This window comes from Polypterus senegalus, chromosome 8 (assembly GCF_016835505.1).
Source record: "Polypterus senegalus isolate Bchr_013 chromosome 8, ASM1683550v1, whole genome shotgun sequence".
In the NCBI taxonomy this organism is placed as follows: Eukaryota; Metazoa; Chordata; class Cladistia; order Polypteriformes; family Polypteridae; genus Polypterus; species Polypterus senegalus.
Genome location: NC_053161.1, coordinates 6027314 through 6045792, shown reverse-complemented (window position 1 = coordinate 6045792; position 18479 = coordinate 6027314). Strand labels below are relative to the sequence as shown.

The 18479-nt window shown below is 37.2% G+C and overlaps 1 protein-coding gene across 6 annotated transcripts in view; it reads left to right on the top strand.

Annotated features, from left to right (window-relative positions):
* Positions 1 to 319: 319 nt before the first annotated feature.
* The window catches only part of LOC120533723 (probable polypeptide N-acetylgalactosaminyltransferase 8), a 106499-nt gene continuing 88339 nt past the window's right edge, over positions 320 to 18479 (top strand). For 2 of the 6 annotated variants that reach the window (XR_005634604.1, XR_005634608.1), the window contains exons 1-2: positions 331 to 439; positions 8085 to 8274. Coding sequence is in view for 1 of the 6 variants with exons in the window: in XM_039760640.1 (XP_039616574.1) it covers positions 8091 to 8274 (184 nt within the window). In the remaining 5 variants the exon portion in view is untranslated. Of the gene's footprint in view, positions 440 to 7765; positions 7839 to 8009; positions 8275 to 18479 lie in introns of those variants that run through there. The other 4 variants (XM_039760640.1, XR_005634607.1, XR_005634605.1 and 1 more) reach the window with 4 other exon arrangements.

Here is an 18479-nt window from a genome sequence, read left to right as displayed (position 1 = left end):
CCTTTGGCGCCCATGGAACCCAACACCAAACTCCAACTCTCATGGAGCTCTGTGGGAGTCTGAGGCATCGCTGCAACCCTGGAGAGCTGCCATCTATTGTTCCGGGGGTTGGCCTAAAGTAAATCAAACAAAATTTGCAAATGTTGCAGAAAAATGTTTATGTAGAGTCTATCATGGTTACTCCACTATTTGCAGGGTTTTATCTCAATGATCCTCTCTTATTTGCTGGTATGTGTTTATTTTCCGATTTAAAATTATTATTCAAATATCTCCATGGAAAAGTAAAACATAAACAGTCTTCCGGCATTTTCTTCTTTTGTCAGACTCCACCCAAGTCTCTGGATAATCCTTCACAGTCTGCAAAAAATACTGAGCACAAGCAAAATTGAATAAATAAAAGAAATAACAATAACAATATAGTCTTTCTTCAGTCCAGTTGGTAAGTACAGAATTCTAACAATATTATTGACTCCTTCAGTGGGCTTTTCTCAAAGATAGTCATGTCCCCTATTTCTTTATTATAAAAAATTTGCATTAGGAAGCTCATCAACATAAGAACATCTTAGCTATCATTTTTCAAAAAACTGTTCAAGTATATTGTAGAGAAAATTTTTATTATTTACTATTTATTAAACTAAGAGGGATAGGGTTTTTTCTGATATATCTTTGTGCATTAATATTCTTTTCTGGTATTTTTAATAAAGATATAGTTTAAAAAATTATTAGCTAAATTCATTTTGATGTCTTTAACAATTCAAAGAGTTTATGTGTAAGCCTAATATTTAGCCTATTTTTCAAGGAAATATGCTGATTTCTTCTTGTACCGCCTGTTTGACTTGTTGCATTTTGCATTTTTCAGTTGCAGCCCCAAAACATTGGAACAATTTGCCAATGCACTTAGCCAGGTTCCTTCACTAGCTGTCTTTAAATCTTATTTAAAAACACACTTTTACTCCCTGGCTTTTAAAGCAGTATGATATGTTGGCTGTTTTTGTACTTTTTTTTATCATGAATCTCTTCAGATCTTATGTGTTTATGTGTTTCTGTTTCTTTTACCCTTTGGTTATTGTGTGTCTTATATGTTGAGCTTTTATTGTGGTCAGCATTGATGTTGTTTTTAAAGTGCTTTATAAAAAAATAAATAAATAATACTGTGCATGAAATTGATACGTTTTTCTTTAGAAACAATGAAGTCCCATAATGAGGATTCAGCATTAGCAGGGAAGAATTTAAAATCAGCCTGGCTAGGCATAAATGAGGGGCTAAAATAATGGGAGTCTCGGGCTGGAGCTCAGGTGCCACCTGATGATGGGCAGCTGAAACCGTACAAGATTTCTTTATATATCTTATATCCTTATTCTGCATTCTGTTCAAATTTATAGATTAACCTGCTTTTGTACCAATACCTAAAAGGCATTGTACTTGGTCTTATTCATTTTAAGAACTAAATACTGTACATTTTTTCTGTTTAGATAGATAGATCTTTTTTCCATACCATACTGTATCTCTGCCTGCGTAAATAAGATGAAATCTATCTAGTATTAAAACAGTGTCAGGTATGTTCACTTCTTTGTAATGTCGCCATTCCTTAGTGTTCTTCAACACTTAAAAGACGTTTTGGCACTGAGGAATCCAAGTGATGAAGATTTTCAGGTGTTATTGCTCCATTCTTCCTGTAAACACGTCTTAAGGTGTGCAACAATACAAAGTTGTTGTTGTTGCATTTCTTGTTTCAAACTTCTCCAAACATTCTCTACTGGGGACAGCTCAGGGCTGCAGGAAGACCAGTTCATTACCTGTACCCTCATTTTCCACAGCCATCCCTTTGTAACTGAGTGTAGAATGTGATTTTGCTTTGTCTTGTTGAAAAATGCACATTCTTTCCCTGGAAAAGACATTGTCTTGAAGGCAGCATATGTTGCTCTGCCATCACAGTGTATAAGTTACTTTTGCCAAGGGCAATGACACAGCCCCATACCATGACAGACCCTGGATTTTGAACTTGTTGCTGACAACAGTCTAGATGGTCCTTTTTGTCTTTGGTCTGTGTGACGGTCCATCCCAGATGCCTTCGAGCCCAGAGAAGTCAATGTCACTTCTGGTCATGGTTAACATAAACCTTCTTTTTTGCAGAGTAAAGTTTCAAGTGGAATTTGTGAACATAACTCCATATTGTAGTGCTTGACAAATGTTTCCAGAGTAATCTCTTGCCCTTGTGGTTATATCAGCTATTAATGAGTGACGGTCCTTGATGCAGTGCTGTCTGAGGGATCAGAGATCATGGGTGTTCAGCTTAGGCTTGCAAACCTGCCCTTCATGCAATGAAATTCCTCCAGATTCCTTGAACCGTTAAATGATATCATGCACTGTAGAGGGAAAAATATCCAAATCCTTTTCATCTTTCTTTGGTGAGCATTGTTTTTAAACATTTCAATCATTTTCTCATGCATCTGTTGACAAGCTGGAGATCCTCTGCCCATCTTTGGTCCTCAAAGACTTAAAAAATTGAAAATAACTACTTCATTTTCTCTTTTCTGTTTTCCTTCACTATCCTTCCATTTTTTCTTTCAATGCCTGTGTGTGTTTTTTTTTTTTTGTTAACTTTACTTTCTTAAAAAGAAACAAAATAAGACCTAGACACATTCCTTCTTGTTTAATGTACAACTCCAAAATCAGAAAAATTTGAATGGTATGGAAAATACAAACAATAATGAAAAAGCAGTGATTCTTAATTTTATTTCATTGCAGACAGTATAATCCCAAGATATTTCAAGATTTGTCTGGTCAACTTCATTTCATTTGTTAATATGCATCTATTTCTGCATTTTGAGCCTGCAACACATTCCAAAAAAAGTTGTGACGGGGACCAAATTAGGGTCAATAATATGGTAAAATAATTAAATAATGACGTGATTTCAAACAGGTGATGACAACTGGGGATTGTAGAAAATTAGAAATTAGAAAGGGAGAGTGTGGAGGAGACACACTGGCATGGGCTTGTCTCTATGGGGGAAACGACAGGGACTTATTATGCCCTCTCAAAGGAGGGAGCTGTCCTCCTCAATGGGGCCGAAGTCCCAGATAAATGTGGGGCATCCCCAGACCAGCAGATGAAGACTTTACAGGCATGGAAATTAGACCCAGAGAGGCCGACCTTCTGCTCCCTGGGAAATGGTGGCAGCATGGCTAAGACCATTTGATTGCTCCACCTTCCAAATAGTGCAAAAAGTGGCTTGTTTTTTGCTAATGTCCAACCTTCCCAATCATTTCACCCAGCCGGTCTGGGGAGACTTCCGTAATATTGACAAGCTCATTTGACTCATCGAAACATCTAAGACAGTTTCAACAAACTGGGAGAGCAGAACGGTCTTTTAGCGGACACTATGGGGATCACGTCCCATCCAATCTGCCACCTCTATATGAACCGGAGTGTGTGCCGGAGTCCCCAGATCTGCAGCTGCGCAACTCACTCTGGGATAAGGTGGGATGTAAGTTGAGAGAGAGGGGAGGGTTGTGTGCACTTTCAGACCCCCTGTTGGTATCCCATGCGGGAGTAGTAGTAGTAAACGATTTTAAAGTGGAAGCCCTCTTCGATTAAGGCAGCAACATTTCTATTGTTGACCGCCAATATGTACTCCCACGACAATGGATTAAGACAAAGACCAGTATAACTTTCATTCATGGAAAAGTCCGACATTATAAAACCACCCTATGTTTCATCAGCCATGGAGAATCGCTGAAAAAGTTCCCTGTAGTGGCCCTCCCAAATCCAGCATTCACTGTGATTCAAGCGTGGGACTTGTCTAATAATAGAAGTGGTGCAGTACTGAATACTCCCAGACCCAATTTAGGCCTAGATGATTACCTCATCAACCAGTGCCTCGACAAGTCAGGTTGAATCCCTGCCCCTTGAGGTCAGACTGGACCCTCCCTCTGAAATACATTTCCAATTTAGAGAGACGCTGGCTTCAAGAATGCAGTAGTACTCGTCAATGGCCAATGCACACATCAGCCCATGCCACAGGGTCGTCACATTGTAATAAAAAATTATCTATTATATTGGGTTTCTGACCATGAGGGGGAGGTACAGAAGTTGTTGTTAATTCCATGTACCTACCGTCAGCAGGTCTGTGAGTTAGCACACTCCCACCTCCTAGGATGCCATTTGGGCACCGAAAAGACATTAGAGTGTATTAAGCTCTGATTCAGGAATTAACAAGGAGGTTCACTGTTTTTGTATCTCTTGTCCAGAGTGTCAATTGTGGCAAATTCCTATGAGGGACTATGCTCCTCTCGTTCTCTTTCCCTTGATTGATGTTCCATTTGAAAGGATCGGGGTCAATATAGTAGGACCCCTAGAGCCCTCAGCCTAAGGACATAAATATATTTTAGTCTTCGTTGATTATGTGACCCGATATCCAGAAGCTGTTCTTTTACACTCAGCTACATCTAAGGCTGGAACTAGTAGGGGTCTTTGCGGTCCACGGTGTATCATCCTCAAAGCGAAGGTCTCGTCGAGAGGTTCACTCAGACTCTCAAAGAGATGTTTCATAAGGTAGTCAGCGGGGACAGGAGGAGTTGGGATCAGCATTTTCTTTGCCTATCAGGAAGTTCCTCAAGCCTCTACGGGGTTCTCGCCTTTTGAATTATCATATGGATGACAACCCCAAGGTATATTGGATATTTTAAAAGAAGGCTGGGAAGGAGAGGCTCTTCCCTCTACAAATTTATTGGAGTATATCGTGCAGTTACGTGATAGATTTAGAAAAGTTCAACCTATACTAAAGAGTCACATGGAGGAGGTGCAAGCAGCACAGGCCCACTATTATGACCACGGTACGATGCTCTGAGAATTCCATCCGGAGGATTGTGTCATGGTGTTGGTTCCCATCTCCCATTCTAAATTGGTAGCCCATTGGCAAGGCCCCTACGAAGTTAAGGAGAGGAAAGGGTTAGTTGATTATTTGGTGAAACAACTTAATCGTTGGCCAAGCGAGCAAATATATCATGTAAAGTAGCGGAAACTGCGGAAGGAAAGGGATCCTGATCCCTCCTCCGATCAGCCCCGCTCCTTCTTTGCTCAGACTAACATACTTAACTTTGGTACAGAGTTAAACCCTAGACAGAGACAGGAACATGAAGCAGTTATCCTGTCTGTCTCGGAAGGGGTGAACAAGAAACCAGGAAGGACCTCTCTGATTGGCCAAAAAATTGTGACAGAATCCAGGGTTATATTCCAAGAGCACCCCTATCATCTTCCCAAAGCAAAGAAAAAAGAAGAGGAGCTTGAAAACAGGCGCATCCTGGACTTAGGTGTAATAGAGGAGAGTCATAGTCCCTGGTCAAGTCTGATAATGTTGGTTAGTAAGCCTGATAGGAGTTGGAGGTATTGCAATGACTTCCATCGACTTAATCAAGTTTCCCTGTTTGATGTTTATCCAATGCATCAAGTGAACGACCTCTTTGAGAGGCTTGGACAGGCAAATTATTTGACCACACTTGACATGACAAAGGGGTACTAGAAGGTTCCTTTAACGAACTCCACAAAGATAAGTTTTTGCTCATTTATCGTAAGGACTCTCTCCATGCCAACACCGATGCTGTCTCTCATATCCACAACCTTTCAAATAGGAGTCAACTAAAGGGCCTGAATGATGGCAATTCAACATCCAACCAGGAGGTGGCGGGGTGCACTGTCTTTCTCAATCCCTTGCAGATCATTCTCTGGGAAATCCCACAGGGTTCAGGTGCCTTTGATGATGTCACTTTCACTTCCAACGTCTTCGATGATGTCACTTCCGGTCATGCCTCTGATGACGTCACTTCTGCTTCCAGCCCCGATGACGTCACTTCCTACACTGCCCTTTAAAGCAGCTATCTTAATTCAATACCGGCAGTTCTGTTTTGGACTCAGTCTTATAAATAACTGATAATCTTTAACTACCTTTCTGCAGTCAAGGCACATTATACGGGTGGCTGCCCCAAACTTTTATGATTTCTGTTTGTCGTTCTTGTGACAACTGTTATTTTATGTTTAAGACAGTCCACTGATCAGATAAACCTTTGCATGCAAAGCTAGAATTGACTGGCCAGCTATCCTGTGGCTGGGGAGGGATAGAAGGCTTTGCAGTAATCTACTTATTTCTATATGAATATGTCAAAGGTATCATTTTAAGTACTCTTTTTCCCCTACAGGAATAATACTTGTATATTGAAAAAGCAGTTTTGCATTTTTGAGCCAAAAAAATATGACTGGGACAGGCCACTAAGGAAGAAAGTCAGGCAGTGAGTTAACTAAGAAGAGAGCTGAGCAGACAGAATCAAGTTGGTTATAAATGTAAAAGAAATGTGGAGGTATTTAACTACAGTGGCCAAGCTGGTAAGAGCAAGAATGCAAAGGCTATGGATAGGATTTGAAGTATTTTCTTAATGTATGCATAATAAATCGTATAAACAATTGAACTGGGTCACCTTAGCACCCTACCACAACAAAGCAACTGGCTTAGTAAATTGCTTTTGGTATCTAGTATAACATATTAAATGTGAGTGTGCATCAGGTCACAGGATAATGCCCAGGGACACTGCAGAGTCTTAAAGCATCTCTGCATGGAATGGTTCTCTGGCAAAAATAGAATGATGTTAGTATGGCTTATGTTTCTTTGCCCAGGTGTTTTCCTTCCTCCTGGCATCTTGCTGTACTACAATTTAGAGAGTTAAGAGACAAAGTGGTCATCTATTGCTGTCATAAAAATGATATTTTCTAGGCAGTCAGTGATCTGTTGAGTCCGTTCTTCAGTGAGATGAACATATTGCTTAACGTATGGTCTGTCTTGACTGTGCTCTTTGCTATGATTTAGCAAAAATGCACTAAATGCACCACTCCACAGTCAACTCCGTTATACCTGGATTTCTGCACTTACAGTTTAGTTCTAGATTAAGCTTTGAAATATAATGGTTCACTCAGTCTTTTTTATGGACATACCCTAAGCAGTGTGTCCTGTTACAGAGCTGAAGTTAAGGCCAAATAAAAAGTGGAGAGCAGAGCTAGTGAGTTTTAAGGGTTATAAGGCAAGCAGAGGACATTTTGCTATTGGTTTCTTTGAGTGAACATAAATCCCATTTTTGGGCTGAAAACTGGTGCAAAGTTTTCTATTTTCCATTAACCTGGAGAGTTTAGCTTTATACTCCATTATATGGCTCAATTGACTTTAATTATGTTCTCATTGTCATGGTTGCTTGGTTTTGCAAAACCAATTACCAGTGAAGTTTCAGAATCAGAATGCTACTCCATCTTATTTCTCTTTTGTTTCATTTTGTTATACAACATCTCTGACATATTTTAAATCAGTTCAACATGTTACTCGTTCAGTCTTACTAAGATGAGCAATTATTGAGTAAAGCTTTCCAACATAAAGACAGCAAGTAAGCTTTAAAAAGATTGTGAAACATTGTGGATCTTAGAATGGGTAGTAGCCTAATAAAGTTTAGACATTTTGGGTTTTCAATGAACAGAAAGCAACACCTCTGTGACCCCAAGAGGTATAACTTCTTATAAAATGCTGTGCTCATATGTTTTACAATTAAATCTTTTAACACTGTTTAACTTCACTTTATCATGTATTGTAATTTGATATCCAATATGTTTACTTATCTATTTTATCACTTTGCAATGTAAGTGTGAATGAGTGATTGGTGGAAACTGCTTTGTGCACATTTGTTTTAACATGTAACAAACAGTAACACTTGGAATTCTCTTCAGTTACTGCTTCTATTCCTGGCAGTACAAGTCTGGGAGTATACACAACTCTTCTGAGGTTAGGAAATTTTAAAACACACAGGTATTTAAGATGTTTCATAATAAGCACCTTGGGTGAAAAACATAAAACTGTGGATTAATGAAGCATTGTTATTTAGAATGTAATCAGTCTTGTCATTCACGTTGCTCAACCACAGCATTCAACATAAAGGAGGAAGATTCTTGAATTTCAATGTTGTGCGATTCCAGTCGCTCTTAAGGAAGATCCAGTTTGTCCTGATTTATTTATATACACCTTGTTTTTGATGTTTTTAATTTTTTTTCACAGTGAATAATGAAGGTCAGTTATAATAAAACAGTTTGCCTGATGGTGCTGTTTATTGGGGCAGCTGCGCTTTATATGTATAGTGTGAGTTTTGAGCAAAATGGAATGAAGGCATTTCTTGGAGAAATTCAATTACTTTTAAAGCAAAATAAAGAACTGATGAATGAGCTGAAAATTAGACAAGAACACTCTGGTAAGTTTTTACTTTTGTATTACATTTACTGTTTTTGTAATATTACAATGGACATTTATCATTGCTTTTTAATGAGTCATTCACAGCCTTTACAGTATATATTATAGATATATTTTAGCATGTTTAACTTGATTAGCACTAACAACCTGATGATGCGCAGGTTCTAAAATTGCACTGTAAACTACTTCTAATTTTGTTACAAATTATTAATATTGTTTTTGCTATTGTAACTATTACGAATTTAGCACATTACAAAAAATTTTATGTTTTATACACCACTCTTAATTTTTGAATATTAAGCTGCACCAGATACTTGGACTAAATGCTTTTTATGAAATACGTTTAAATGATGACTTCAACAAATATGCCAAAACCAATGCACTTTAATTTCCAATTGAGGCAGAAAATTTGCATGCAGCTCATAAATAAGTTATTTTTATTCTAATTTGCATTAAAGTTCTTATTTCTGCTGTTAGAATCTTTGCTTGTCATGAAATCTTTAAGTATACCAACTTAAGAGTTTGTTTGAAGCACTTATTAAATAAAGGATAAGGAATAATTTTTTAGTTATTTTTTTTCTGAAGTAATGATGAATGCAGAATTATTCATGTGGAAGCCAGGCAAACATTTATTGGTTACAGGGGCTGCAATCTAACCCTAACCACTAACCTAACCCTAAGCAGAACCTAAGATAGGAATCCAAATGGCATGTGTATGCATACAAACTTTTGGAGCATTTTTAAGGTTTTGTTTTTATTTATTTTTTTAGTTTAGTAGTTTTTAGTAGTTAATTTTTTAAGCTGGTAACTAAACCTGCACATCTTTGGCATGTGGTAGGAAAACACATTTAAAACATGGGTAGACTGAACATATGCCACAAAGACAGTAAACGGATCAAGATTACAACCTAGAAATCTAGAGATGTAAGGCAGCATCACTGACTACTGCATCACCATGTTGCCCATTCATACAAAAAAAATCAGGTGACATTAAATATTAAATTGATAACACAGAAAATTTGGACTTTTATCTGTTAATAACACATACAGTATGCCAAGGTCCAGCCAGTTCCAGGTTCTTACCTTGGTGCAAAACCATGACTATAACCGTTCATCTGCTGACACAAAAGTTGTTTTTCAGTTCACTACATGTATCCTACATACTGTTCAAGTTTGTGAAAGCCTCTGTACATGTTATGTTCTGCCCATACTGGAGAAAGGAAGTTATTTTACATGAAGAGAGACCAAAAGGGAAAATGTAACCAAAAAATGAGCCTAATTTAGAAAATTACCATTATTTATCAAAACAAAAATTATAATTCCAAAAATCATTTTTAATATAACTATTGCAAAGTTTCTTTAACCAGTATTTCCTTTAAAGAAAACGGCAAACAAAGATATTTGTTTAGATGTCAATCTAAACTAGGATGATATGCAAAGTACTTGGACTGACCTTTATGTAGTCATATAATTAAAGTCACACATTTAGATTCCTGAGCAGGTATTCGTGGTGACTAGCCCAAAAGATAGCAGTGCCTCCTAAATGGAGTTAGAAAACATTTGAGAAATATTCAGTGTACCCAAAAAACTACTCCAAAAATATTTGAAGTGTAGAAATAAATTCTATGGATTTCAAAAGTCAAGTTGAATCAAGAGGCCTTATTAACATACCACACATACACAGCATACATTGACTAGAAATAATGTACTCCAGGACCACAGTGCAACATACGCATAATACAGGAAAAGTGCAAGACAAGTGAGAACTATACTATAGTATACTATACATAGATAAATAAATAATAGGTAAATTAATAGACATTAAGTACAGTACAGGGCACCAACCCTCAACAATGTGTGTTTTATTACAAAGTTATATGTGGAAGAAGTATTTATATGTCTGTTGAAATCATTTTTCCTCTCACACACCAAAGAGTTTCCTTCCTTCTCTGTCATTTTTAACATTTGCTCTTAAAAAAACCCTCCCGCCCCAACACTCTAGAGTTCTGGTTACAACCGATTTGGAATTTTTATGTGCTGAAAATTTGAGTCTGGGTACTCCATTTTTTCCCAGTTACTAAAGATGTACAATGTATGTTATGTTGGTGGAAAAATGTAAATTGTCCTGCTTTGAATATGGATGTGTGTGATCTGCATCCCATCCATGCATCCTGTACCATATACCTAACACTGACTGTACAGGTTATGTCTTCTGGCATCCCTGAATTGAAGAATACAGGTGTGATAATATTATATTATGAAGTGCAAGTCTTTAAGACTTTAAGACAATTCCTAAACCACATTAAAGAAACATGGATTTGTATAAATAACATAATTGCTCAAACTGAAAGCGCACACACACTTTCAGACTGCCCTGTCTACATGATTACATGCAGAAGAACAATAATGGAGTACAATAAAAATATCCTAAAAACAATGGAGCCTAAAATCTTAATGAAAGTAATCTAGGGAAAGAAAACACTTTATATGGCAGTGAGGTGTAGAAAGAAAATATTTTTTCTTTTATCAAACTCCAAATAGTTAAATCAAATATACGGTTTAGGTAAGTTGCAACCTGCTATAAAAATGCAATGACTAAGGGGTGGCTATGTCAGAGACCTGACAAAAATACGAAAGAGAGGATAACCATCAAGGAAATCATTTAGAAACTGACATTTAATTAACAGGTGTGTTGCAAGGGCTGAAATGTTGCATTTCCAGTTTTTTAAGTAACTTATACATATTATTGAATTTAAAACAGGACACTTCCTTAATCCTTAAACGGATAAACATTCCAGTAACGTATTATGATAATGCAATCTTCCTCACATGATAAAAAGGCTTTGTTGCTTTAACATGAATAATGCATCCTTCCATTATTGAGGTTACTTAAATCAGCAAGAGAGTCTGTGCTTCCAGTTGCCACAATCCCTGGATCGGGAGTCAGCTCATGGCAGGGAAAACTTGTTGTGATACCCTTTTTAATCACATAATATTTATAGAATAGTTGTATATTGTTTGTATAATATATGGAATCATGACCAACACCACAAAATCTGTCATCTTATTATGAATAGAAAAAGTCATTAAGAGCACTCGTTTTTATTATAGGTAATGCTCACATTCATTTACTAACACACCTTGCTTTCTGCAAAACATTTTATCAAAGTTAGTGGATCAGGTCAATATGATATGATTTAATTATTTGATTTAATGATTTAATATGATTTCATTATATTAGGACTTCTGCTTGTATTAATATTTCCTCTCCATCCACCATACCATATCTTGAAAAGGGAGCTGCTCTCTTTAAGAACCATTTAGTTTCCTTTCACTGGCATCTGTAGAGTAGCTTGATGTCAGTACACTGTTTTTCTTTTTTAAGGCATTTCTTTTTTTGGACATCTCCAAGGGCCTCATGTATAAACATGGGTTTTGCAGATTGACAGCACCCAGCATCAAAGCAGTGCTTTTGTTCCAGTGTGATTTCCCTTTCTTTTTTAGATTCACATCCCTGACACTGCTTTATCATATACGCTGAAATTAACCGCATATCATTTATTAGTTTAGGGCATCTGATTGTAATCAACCTGTAACTATATAATGGTGCACAGAATGGCCAAACTATTCCAAATACAATAGCTGCTTTAGCGTTGTTACTTTCAGTGCACCACTGAATATTTAACCCATTGTATCTGAGTGTGGAATCACAGTTCTACAGCAGCTAATCGGAAAGAGGATTATTGGGATACAGCATCAAACACACACTGCCTCAGCCATGAGCACAGTCTATTTGAACCCTTCCATACAGTATGGCAAACACTTCAGAGCCTTTCCTGTAGGGACCTTGCACTTCAGAAACAGTTTCATCCCAAGAGCTCTAAACACACTCAATCAGTCCATCAAGTGTTCCTTGTAGAACTGTTTGTACTTTTAAGTACAATCACCTCTCTGTAAACTTGCACTACAGTTTTAATATTGTACAACCTGAGCCACTTTATAAAGCGCATATTACATATGCTGACAATTGGCTTCTAAGTTGATTTAGATTTCCAAGCGCTTATCTTCTTGGACTCTTGATATCATTTTTAAGATGAAATGCAGTAAAGTATATTTATTACATTAACAGATTATTACAGATAAATTTTAAATGTCATTTAATATAATGTGCAATATATTGTTAATAATTAAACATGTGAGGACACGGTGGACAGCAGTAGCGATGAGCTATTGCCCCATTCAGGGATTGTTCCTGCCTCGAGCTGTATTCTTGCTGGGATACGTGCGACCCTGGATGGATAGATGGATGGAATAATTAAACATGTACTATGAAGATATTTCAGTGTTCCATAAAAGTTTTGGGGCGGCATGGTGGCGCAGTGGTAGCGCTGCTGCCTCACAGTTAGGAGACCCAGGTTCGCTTCCCGGGTCCTCCCTGCGTGGAGTTTACATGTTCTCCCCGTGGGTTTCCTCCGGGCGCTCCGGTTTCCTCCCACAATCCAAAGACATGCAGGTTAGGTGGATTGACGATTCTAAATTGGCCCTAGTGTGTGCTTGGTGTTTGTGTGTGTCCTGCGGTGGGTTGGCGCCCTGCCCAGGATTGGTTCCTGCCCTGTGTTGGCTGGGATTGGCTCCAGCAGACCCCCGTGACCCTGTATTCGGATTCAGCGGGTTAGAAAATGGATGGATAAAAGTTTTGAAGAATCAGTGTTCTAAACCTACAGATGGCTTGACATCTATTACAGAGCTGATCGTGTGGTGATTTGTTAATTGGAGAAAGAAAAGGAAAGAAAGGTTAGACTAGAAAAGAAATACTAGAAAAGGTTAGTATGTTTGAAAGAGACAGTACTGCTACAATAAATTATTTCATTGAAGGTCACGCACAACGCAGTAAGCATCTTGTGGGAGGAAGGAACAATTTCTGGACATCACTAATACTGTGCCACCATGTCTCCATGTTTAATACATAGTTTAATTCCTATCATTATGAAAATGACATCAAGTATACATCTTAATATTTAAATTGTAAATTGTTCAGAGAGCTGTGATATCATGAATGTAATGTATTCTGTGTCCTGTCGGCAGAAGAGAAAGCCCATTTAAGAAGCACATGGTGATTCACACACACACAGTACATAGAAGAAAACATAGAATAGGAAACATTTAACATTGCACTTTAGTTATGATGGGATTTGAGAAACTAGTAAATTAAACAATTTTAAGATGAAGTTTATGACGTTCTACTTTAATGCCAAAATATGTGATTGGAGCTGAAATTTTGAGATTTAAGTTGACATTTGGACAACTGTGTCCTTATTTTTGTTTTTCGTTTCTCTGTACCCTAATACGCTTCCATATGACACTCAGATGGTAGGCTACGACTCACCTTTTCATGGCGACTTTGAAATCTGACCACTTCTTGTTTATTTCAGGCACTTTGCGACTTTCTGAACTTGAAATTTTGAGCTTTTCTGCCACTCTGTTACTCAATCAACTTCCTTTTGTTGTTTATATCACTGCTTAAATCAACAGATAGTATGTTTTTCCTTGCCTCTACTTGGTATTCGCTGAAATTCTTCTTTTTCCCCTGTGCTTTTGCCATTGACTTTTCACAGAATGCAAAACATAAGGGGCTATTTATATTGATTTGCAAATTCAAAGGGGCATAATTCTGGGAGAAGTCTGGGTGGGGCAGAAGGCGCGTGTATGAACGTAACTTTTAAAGCTGACCGGGATTTAAGTAGCGGAAGAACATGGAAGTTGGCATACGCACAGATTTATGCATCTGGATTTTTTGAGCGTATGTACATTTCCCTTTTGTCCGTATGCCATGTTTTAGTCTGAATTCTACGAACGCCGTTATGCATGAGGCCCCTGGTGTATTGGAGTGTAAGAGATGGGGACTTGTTTTCTGCCTATTTCATGTTTATAGCATTTCTCATTTGACTGTTTCCATTTTTTTAAAAAAATCAACAAAAATGCTCATTTGCAGGTGTGGGTGGATGAAGTCTTCTGTGGTATATTTTTTTTACAACATATGATCACAATTGCTGGCAAGTTCTGCTCCGTATGTGTTTGTGTGTGTTGGTAGTGGTTGAGGTCTAGGCCAAGAACCATATCGTTTATCCATTTCGATAACCTACTCAATCCAGCTACAGGTTTATGGAGAACAGCGACTAAAAAAATAAAGAGCCAGTAAACTAGTGTAAGACATCCTGATCTTCTAACTTACCTTGGATAAAGGGATCAATCAAATCTTACATGTGTAATATGTCTGGAATTCAGCTTTAGTACCCGAGTGTAATGTCATCCAGTATCCACAAGAGGGCTGCAATGTCCAATGAACAAAGGCATTGTACAAAGAAAGAGGGACGTACGGGCTAGAATGTGTAATAGACAAAGAAAACCAGACGCACAAAGAAAGAGGGAAATTAGAGCTAAAATGTGCATTGAACAGAGTGAACAAAGACACACAAAGAAAGAGGGATATAAGGGCTAGCATACAGTATCTGGTGAACAGAGATTCCTAAATGCATGATGTGCTTGAAATAGACTGACTTATAATTGAACCATTCTGCCAATTTTAATGAATGGATGTTTTGCTTTGCTAGTATCTATATAATGTAAGCTGATTTCTGTCAGTCTGGCAGTAACACTCTGGCCATGTTCTGTGTTATAGCTTGTGATGCACCATTTCCTGGATTGTATTTTTAAGTATGGAATAATAAAATGCATTGTATTTTTCATTCAAATAGGTGAGGCAGCACAAAACTTTGCATTGAGTTTGAGAATACGATACCAAATAGTGTATAAATGAGGCAACAAACTGACACTATAACATAATGAAGGAAAATTTCAAGTGAAAAAATAGGAAATAAAAAAAGGAGTACTAGTCCATGGTGATCTGCTCTCATTAATGTAGCAAAATGAGAAATGGAATAAATCATGTAAATCAGTAGAAAATTCCAACAGCAGTTATAAAGAGGTAATACCTTCAACTACTTCCCTCTCTGTGAAAGTCAGTGGGCTCCAATTTGATTAGTATTCCCCCTATCTTTCAGTTTATTTCCTACCATTTTCTTCCTTTTAACATCACCTTTAATAGGTTGATAATGTCGGTTGTATATGTCACCTGTTGGAATGAAAGCTTCAAAGCATTTTATTAATAAAAGTGACTAACGTCGTGAGCATATCATGAGCAACGTCGTGAGTACTTCTGACTGCAGTTACACTCCCATTTGAATTTGTTTCATTCAGATGATGCTTCTACACTTAGATTTAAGCACTATACAACCAGTTCATGATTTATTGTGGACTGGGCTGGCCAGCATAGTCATAATGAATAAAGTTTAAATGGAAATAAAAAACATGCATATTGTATTTATAGGTAGTTTTTTTTGCATTGTGGAGCTTTTGGAGTTAACTTTGCAGATAAAATGCTGGTATGCAATTATATGATTGCCATGGCTATGTGTGTGCTAGCACATAGCATGTTAGCAGATCTTTGTGATATGTCCCTTATTTGTGGAATATTTAGGCAAAATAAATAAATAATAAAGACAAGAAGAAGACTGGAACAAATAATGACTTTATGCATTTGCTAAATTTTAACTAAGAAAAGGACAAATCTATTATTACTTAATGAAGTTATGGCCTGGGAATATTCAAAGTTTCAAAATGGGATATGCTTTTCTTTAGATTGGTATGAATTTTGATGGCAGTTGCATCACTGCAGCTCCTTGATATGCTAGAACTTCTTACAATTTACATTTTCATTGTAGATCCCTGCAGTTGTGTGTTTAACCCTTTTTCATAAAAGGGGTTACTTTATAAGATGTTTATAAGGCTCCAGGAAATATTACAGCAATAAGTGGTATGACAAACAAAAGAATCAGTGATAAGTAAGACCAATCCTTAAGTACACTATCAGGCCAAATAAGAGATTCTAATGAACCTAACATTGACGTCTTTGGGCTGCCTGGTGACCACGTACAAACTGCACACAGACATTGATTGGGGTGAGGACTCAAAACCATAATTCTGGATTTGGAAGATGGCGGGGATAAACACTGCCCAGTATTTTGATTCGTTATTCTGTTTTTTGTGGACATTTTCACTGCAGTTTACTTTTAGATCAGGTCTATTTGTGAAAACAACACTGAAATGACCTATTCAGCTCCTTCAAGGAAAAGAAGCAATGGGTTTCCTTAAGCTGATGTAAAATGACATGACTTTTAGTTGTGGGACATGACAGATTTTCCGACCACAGGTGCTGATTTCGTTGCTGGACCGTATCAGTTTACACAACTGTAAATCGTTACCCATGTGACATTTACCGACTGAGTGCTGACTTTCCCGCACAGATATGCTCACTCGTTTTGGTACTGTCTAAAGTGTTCTGCCTGATGGAACCAGAGCTGTATGAACGGTTAACATCTACAACTTCAGTCACAATCTTTGTTTTTCTTTATCCATTCTGTCATGGTACATAAAACATGAGACATCAGGCAGATGAGCTTCTCTTCTGTTTATAAAATCCAAAACACGCACATTCCTTATTCTTCATTGCTGCATTATATGAATTGTACTTTGGGATGAGCATTCATTGGTTGTCAGCATGCATGCACACAAAGTCCATTGCTATGACTAAACACAAAATCAGAACTGCTTGATTTTAGAAGAGTAGGTTTAGGACACTGAGTCACATGCATTTCACGTTACACAAACTGCTTTACAGGAGTGCACCGCCAACTGCTTCTGACTTTCTATGATTATGTAAATGAAGGCTATGTCTGAAAATCGCTTAAAAAGTAATTTTAGAAATGGTTCCAGTTATATTCATAACAATAATTTTACAATGACCGTGTGATAATTCTCCTCAATGTCTGTCAATAATGCTTACAATTTCTTCATAATGGAGGTCTACAATACTTCTGTATTTTAATTACAAAAAATTTGGTAATTCTCTGGTGGAGTTAAAGGTGATGATATAAAATAGTAAAATGTAATTGTGCTAGGGTAGAGTGTTTCAGAGACTTTGAGGTTGCAGGATAATACTCTCTATAAACTACTGTCTCTGGGTTTTACTCCAAAACATTGCTCTGATTGCACTGTGTTAGCAGTAAGGCAGTGTGATCAAGTCTTTAGCCTTTAAATCACACATTTGCAGGTTTAGGTCTCGGTAGCCCACCTTGATGCTGAATCATTTCACCATTCCATTCTTGTGCTCTATTTGTAATGTAAGCCATTGCCTTGGATAAACTATGGACAAAGACAGAAGAGCCGACATAAATAATAATTAAAAACAGGCTGTCAAAGACTAAACCATCATGTTGATAGCATTATTGCTAAATACAGTATATCCAAAGGGGCCCTTTACTAGTTGTGGTATGACATTATTTAGGAGATTTTTGTTGCATCCCTTTAACCATCCCTCTCTTTAAATCTGCGTCTTCCAACGGTCCTCTGCTACAACTACAAAAACATCACAACACTTATCACAGCTAGTAAAGACTACAGGAATAATTTCCTGCATTCTCAGACAGAAGAGCATGGGTAGTTGGTTTGTCAATGGAGCTGCTAATTTGAGCAAACAGCAAAACATATCATTTAACAATTGTATTTGTGTAATTAAGAGAGTTTTACAGTGTTTTTCATTTCCTCTTGTGTGAGACAATGACTTAAAATGTAATGTAGTTAGAGAGAGAGAGAGACAACATCGGTATAGGAGATGACAGATATGTGGGTACAGCCACAGAACAAGAAAACATTTATGGTTAAGACGTGAACAGAAGGAATGCATTCAAAACTAGAATTAACATGTTTGCAGAAATTTGGGGGTGTGGGGGGATTGGGGGGTGTGGATGTGTAAATGTCATTTGGTCCAAAGTGCTCTAATGCATGTTTTTCTCTACTGACTTCAAATAGTTGCCATCATTTTCAGCAAGAAACTGGAGGCATATAATTAGTAAAATAAAGTGAGGAGATATTTTAAAGAATTAACATTGTGTCCATCACTGTATAACTGTTAATTACAGGTGGGAGTGCAAACAATTTCAATGTAAACATTTTTTTAATAATCTGGAAAATTAAGTTTCCAAACAGCTAACAGTCATGAAATGCAACAAACACCCAGTTTCATAAAAAAATGTATTATTGGAAGAACCACTAATAAAAAAAGCAAAAAAAAAAAAAAAACCTTTACCA